Genomic DNA, 6,000 nt, shown 5'->3' on the forward strand with positions numbered 1-6,000 from the left:
GAATGTGATCAGCACAGGGCCAATCAGCGCTATCCAGACAGTCAGGGGTTATGCAGCCCCATAGGACAGTCAGAAGAGAATGAAAACTCCTTCTACAAGCTTTAACCAGTGCTTTGCTGGACACTGATAGAAGTAACAATATTGCTCTAACTGCTGATGAGAAAAGGTATTTAGCAGTTTATATTTACTAAAATAATTGCATTTCCATGTTTTGTGTACTGTGGGAGACCAGATATAGTGAATACAGGGTCATGGGTTTAGTAACATTTTAAGCCTTCTACACACTACTAGTTTTTTTTGTGGTCAACCCAGAGAGCTTAGGAGAAGTCGCTGTACTAACTGTCTGATGTTAGTACAGTAATCTTCCCTGTTGTACTATTGTGTTCTGACAGGGGGATGGCCCCGCCAGAACACTCCAATTGGAAGCCGATCTGCAGACCTTTTTCAGTCATGCCCTTTGACAGAAGCTGGCCGAATGGTAGTGATCAGTCATTAAACAAAACTGTGGGGAAGATGACACACTGCAGCGGGGTCACAGCATGAATAGGGAGGAGAAAAGAAAAGGAAAAAAACCCCGCATTGAAATATTTCAGCACAAGGGGAAAAAAGCAGTTACCTAAATGACAAAAAATGTGGCAGAATTATACTCACCTCCAATCCCATGATACGCTGCCCCAGAGCTCCTCACCTGGTCACTGACCTATTCAAACAGCCAGACTCCAGGTCCCGAACGCCGGCCGCTATCGTTGGCATCAATCCCCTGCATCAATCCCGTGCAAGATCGGGAGCTCTGACAAATTTGGCATTGCTGAATTTGTACAGTGAGTTGCGCTTGCGCAGCAGTATAGGGACGGACAGGCAGGTAGGTAGCTTTAATTTAAAAATCCTGCCTATTCAATATTTAATTGAACTGCTTTTTTAAACTTATACTGAAATATTACACTACAGAGTTTTTTTTCCCTTTTCAGTATGCTATAAGTTACAATGACAATACTAAATGATTGAATGAAATTTAAACAATTTTTCATGCCCTTACTTTTTCCTGTTATTTACTTCCTGAATGGATGGGAGAGCCCTCTGGAGCATACAGAGAGAGGATCTGTCACTGCTTGGAGCTGAGAAGCTGGCCACTGTCAAACAAGGTCCCGCCTCCTGGATCATCTCCTATGGTGGACATCACACTGGTCCAATTTCCGAGAATTGGACCAGTGTGCTGTCCATCAGAGGAGAAGACTTCTCAGGTCCAAGACTGGCTTCTGAGCTCCAAGCGGTGATAGATACCCCCACTGCCGGCACTGGCCGGCTCTCCTTCCCACTCAGGCTGTGATTGGATGCAGTGTGTTACATTTCCCATAGTTTTGTTTAATGAATGATCTCCGTCTCCATCGCTTCCACTGTGTGTCTTCAGCGGAAGCGGTGTGGCCTTTCACAGGGCATTAGAGCAGTCCAGGGGGCAATACCCCCCCCCCCACCCCGGTACCCAGTCCACCCTTGATTACCATTCTAAAAATTACAAAAAAAATTAGCTTTACATATACTTTATTCAGTTCTGCACAATGGTAGGATAAACATATAATGGGATAGCCAAGTAATTCCTACACTAAGGATTAAGGGAAATACAGTTGAAGTCTCTAAGTAGTAAATAAAATATGACTACTGATTGAACCCACCAGTCCTTACACTAGACCAAAGATGATCAGGTATGGGTGGATTTATTCTGTAATGTTACCACTCTTAACAAGCTGCAAGGTTTAGAATCTTTGTCTCAAAACTTATTTTTCAGAGTAACAAATGATGCTCGAGAAGCAGAGATGGATGAGAACCTTGAGCAAGTCAGTGGCATTATTGGAAATCTTCGTCACATGGCTCTGGATATGGGCAATGAGATTGACACACAAAACCGCCAGATCGACAGGATCATGGAGAAGGTGGGTGAAGAATTTTATAAAAAGATGTGTTACTGCTGTGTGGTGGAAAATAATGACAAAAAATTCACAAAAATGTTCACTTCAGTTGATATGTGCATATGCTTATCAGGTGTACATAGCTGTCACCTCCGTTTTGCCTTTGCCTCAGATCTGGAGCCAAAATGGAGGTCTACCAGGGGCATGTACGCAGCTGCTAATAAAAATGTGTTAGGGGATTAGCAGGGAAAACTAGCCTAGACTATGAGGCTTACTCAGTAGGTCAATACAAGGTGCAGTAGTGCTGTACATAGTTCAGTAATTCAAAACTACCAAAGATTGTCTGTTAAAGCCTTTGTGTAAAAATACATGTTTTTTAAAACCCCCTTACCTATAAAAGGAAGCAGTTAAATATTTCCTAGTGCCCAGCAAACACCATTCTGATCATCAGGATCGGTCCTCCAAAGTCCGCAATACTTCTGGGAGGCTTGTGCTTTTGTATAGCCTACTGTTATGCTTACCTCTACCACTGGTGGTCAGGCACTATAGCTGGCTCTGTGTTCTTCTGTGTTCTTTCCCATAAGGCAAGCAGGCCTACTTGTACTCAGTAACTCCCAGGTCTTATATACAATGCTATAGTGTCTGGTTAATATGCCAGGGCTGGCACGAGCTAAGCACAGCAGATAGGTACTGGTGGTCGGCAGACTGGCAGAGTGGTCCAATGGCTTGGCAAGCTTAAAAAGAGGTTTGGTCCCCAACCAGAAGCTGTTCCCACTCCAATCACACTGCAGGTGTACAGTCAGGGGGAGTGCAGTTCAGCTAAAACCAGGATTCTGGAATTAGGCCAGCAGCTGCCATGGAACAGGAACGTTACACATTCCTAACACCTACATATTTGTCCTAAACCATAATCTTAAAATGAGGTAATAACTGAAAAAAACAAGGTGGTTGATGCAAGAGCCATAAATTAGGTTTCTTTGTAGAATGACAAGGCATATTCTGCTTTGGACTAGTGGAGAAGAGTCCCATAGTAGAGCCACTGTTCCTTTAAACTAATGGGTGCTGGCTAAATGTAGATTTATAACAATATATAGATAGATGACCTCTGGGAAGTTCCCTTGGGAGTTGTACCTGGTACACCTAACTGGGTTAAGGTTTCATGAGTAGACCCAGAATGTACTAGTAGGGTTATATCTTCCAGCTGGAAGGTAAATGTCTTGGAATAGGTAGAGTCATTGGTTGGACAGAGGAAAGTCTTGGCCTGCCTATTTAGCCAGTTTACCTTGTTACCACAAGATTAAGTGCTAAGGAGACAAATGAATAAATTAAAGATGTTTACTTAGTTACCATATCATTTTTTACCTTTTAGGCCGACTCCAACAAAGCAAGGATCGACGAGGCCAACACACGTGCCACAAAGATGCTGGGCAGTGGCTAAACGCCTCAAGACTTTATTATCTGCTCCAAACTGTTCTGCTAGACAGTACTTTCATGCTTTTACCATGGTATTTACATACTAGGTTTGCACACATGCACATATCACCCTCCCCCTCCCCTATTGTAAATGTTGTCCTGTGTAGTATGTCAGCTTTCCAAAAAAATATACTTGTAATTATTTTTTTTTAAAGTATATTCCTTTCCAAAGGTTGTATATAGTGATCTACGCTAGCTCACTATACTTTTTTTTTTTTTTCTTTTTTTTATGTTTATCATTTTTTATGATGTTTGCCGAATGACAACAGTGTAGGAATGTTTAATGTGCTGTTGACCTTGATCTATACAGTATTGTTCTTGTAAATCTGTGACATTTCACAGAACTACTGCCTATATCCTTTTTTTGGTGTCATGAAACTTAAGCTGTGGAACTGTCCTCGGTTCAATGTTGCTTCCATCTGTTATAATTTCATGATTAGAGCGTGAAACTATATAACTATACTTAAGCATTGCACTAACAAGTGATGTGAGTTATGCATTTATGCATGGAAAAAATAGACATTTTAGATGCCTACATACAAGAAGACCTTTTCCCCGTGGCAGTAGCACATTCAATAAAAGCATGCTGAGTATTTGGACACTGTTGGGACTATGTTATACCAGCAAGTTTGCAGTAGTGCCACGTTTCTGTCAATATATTGTTCTATTTAACCATTATCATGCTTTTTTATTTTGAAAAGGACAGACTTGGCACATATCCAGCAGGAAAAAATCTATGTTGCTTTTTTCGTTGCTGGCGATATATAAAAAAAAAAACTTAAAAAAAAAAAATACAAATATGGTTGTAATATAGGGTTTGGGTACTGTTTTTGAGGATCCTCTATGTGAGGAAATGACTACAGTCTACAATAAAATGGTACAGATATGTAATTTTTATAAGGCTGGGTATGGTTAGCCACTTATCCCACGTGGTTTTTATTTTACTTTTCTTTTAAAAGTAATGTTCTCTGTTGCTTACCTAGAGCTATGCACACCAAATCGCTGAGATGTTTAAGTAGATTTAAATTAAGACAATAATCTAAATGAATGAATTCTAGATAAACTGTGATTATCAAAATCATTGCAAGCATGTACTATTAAAATTCCTTCTGTCTCCTGTCAGTTTGTGACGTGATTGACATTTTGTAGCTAGTTTAAAACAATTAAAAATTATAAATCTAAAGGTCTCTGCATTTTTTCTTGTCTTGTCTGTGTGTCACTGGTTTCCACCCACGTGTAGAATTGGTGGGCGCATTTCCTTGCTGTGTGCAGATTGTAAAATGTTCATCCAAAAAAAAATAAAAAAAAAGGGTGCTAATGACAGAACTATGGTCTAATTAAAAGGCCAAGCATTCATTTACTTACTGAGTCGTGGAATGGGCCTGGAACAAGTATACTGCCAAAGAAGTCAGAATAATAGATGGAAATCACCAATGACACCACTTTTTTTAAAGTGGTTGTAAAGTTTGAAGGATTTTTTTACCTTCATGCATTCTATGGATGAAGGTAACAACCTTCTGTGTGCTGCTCCCCCCACAGCACCCCCTAATACTCACCTGAGCCCCCTCTTGAGCTAGAAATGTGCATGAGAGCCTCAGCTGTCCCGGGTCTCTTTTTCCTCATTGGCTGAAACAGCAGCGGAAGCCATTGGCTCCCACTGTCCATAGTTGGGTACAGGGGTGGACTGACAACTCATGGGGCCCCTGGGCAATAGGGGATCATGGGGCCTCTGTGTCCTTGCCCAAACTCTAAAAAGCCTATGAAAAAGGTACCAGGGGCATCTCATGGGGCCCCCTACTGACCCCGGGCCCTCGGGCAGTGCCCGAGTTTCCAAATGGTCAGTCCGCCCCTGGTTGGGTATTTACATTAAAACTGTCCAAAGTGACTGCCCAGAAATTTCAACAAAACACTGGACACATCCATTCGTCTATCCTTAAACGTCATGCTCAGCGGAGGTGCCATAGTTGAAGATAGACATGTGCAATTTGGTTGCAAATCGAAATTCAGACAAAATTTTTGTTATTCAGAGATTCAGATGTATCCAAATTTCAGAATCACAGTAGTAACGAATTATAACAAAAAGAATTATCTGAATTTGAACTCGAAAATCAATTCAAAATGGAAACATATTGCAATAAATCAATATTATAATCACCATGCAAACCACACTACAAAAAAAATTCATTTTAAATTATCTGTCAACTTAATGAATGAATAGCAAATTAACCTCTTCATGCCGGCCGCACGGAAATGTGCGGGCTCCTGGTGTCTGGGCCTAAACGCCGAGTGGCTGCACATTTGCGCTCTATTAAAAAAGTAAAAAAACAATATTTTTTACTTTTTGCTATTAAACATGCCCAGTAAAAAATTTAAAGAAAATCAAATTTCATCATAAATTTAGGCTAAAATGTAGTCTGCTACATGTCTTTGCTGAAAAAAATCCAAATACATGTAAATTAAGTGGTTTACATGAAAGTTATAGCGTTTAAAAATGGCGGTATAGATACTGGAATTTATTACTTTTTTACTAATGGCGACGATCAGCGACTTATAGCAGGACTGCGGCAGTCATTCTGACACTGGAGGGAAACTGACTTGGTGTCACTGATATCCCCAGTGACAC

At 40.6% G+C, this 6,000-nt stretch overlaps 1 protein-coding gene across 2 annotated transcripts in view; it reads left to right on the forward strand.

Annotated features, from left to right (window-relative positions):
- SNAP25 (synaptosome associated protein 25) overlaps nt 1-4,560 on the forward strand; it is a 151,555-nt gene extending 146,995 nt beyond the window's left edge. For both annotated transcript variants that reach the window (XM_089685123.1, XM_089685122.1), the window contains exons 7-8: nt 1,784-1,928; nt 3,274-4,560. In XM_089685123.1, coding sequence (XP_089541249.1) covers nt 1,784-1,928; nt 3,274-3,342 — 214 coding nt within the window. In that variant the 3' untranslated portion in view covers nt 3,343-4,560. The remainder of the gene's footprint in view (nt 1-1,783; nt 1,929-3,273) is intronic.
- The last annotated feature ends 1,440 nt before the right edge of the window (nt 4,561-6,000 follow it).

This window comes from Staurois parvus, unplaced genomic scaffold (genome assembly GCF_062004578.1).
Source record: "Staurois parvus isolate SC_StPar_1 unplaced genomic scaffold, SC_StPar_1.0 ptg000362l, whole genome shotgun sequence".
NCBI lineage: Eukaryota > Metazoa > Chordata > Amphibia > Anura > Ranidae > Staurois > Staurois parvus.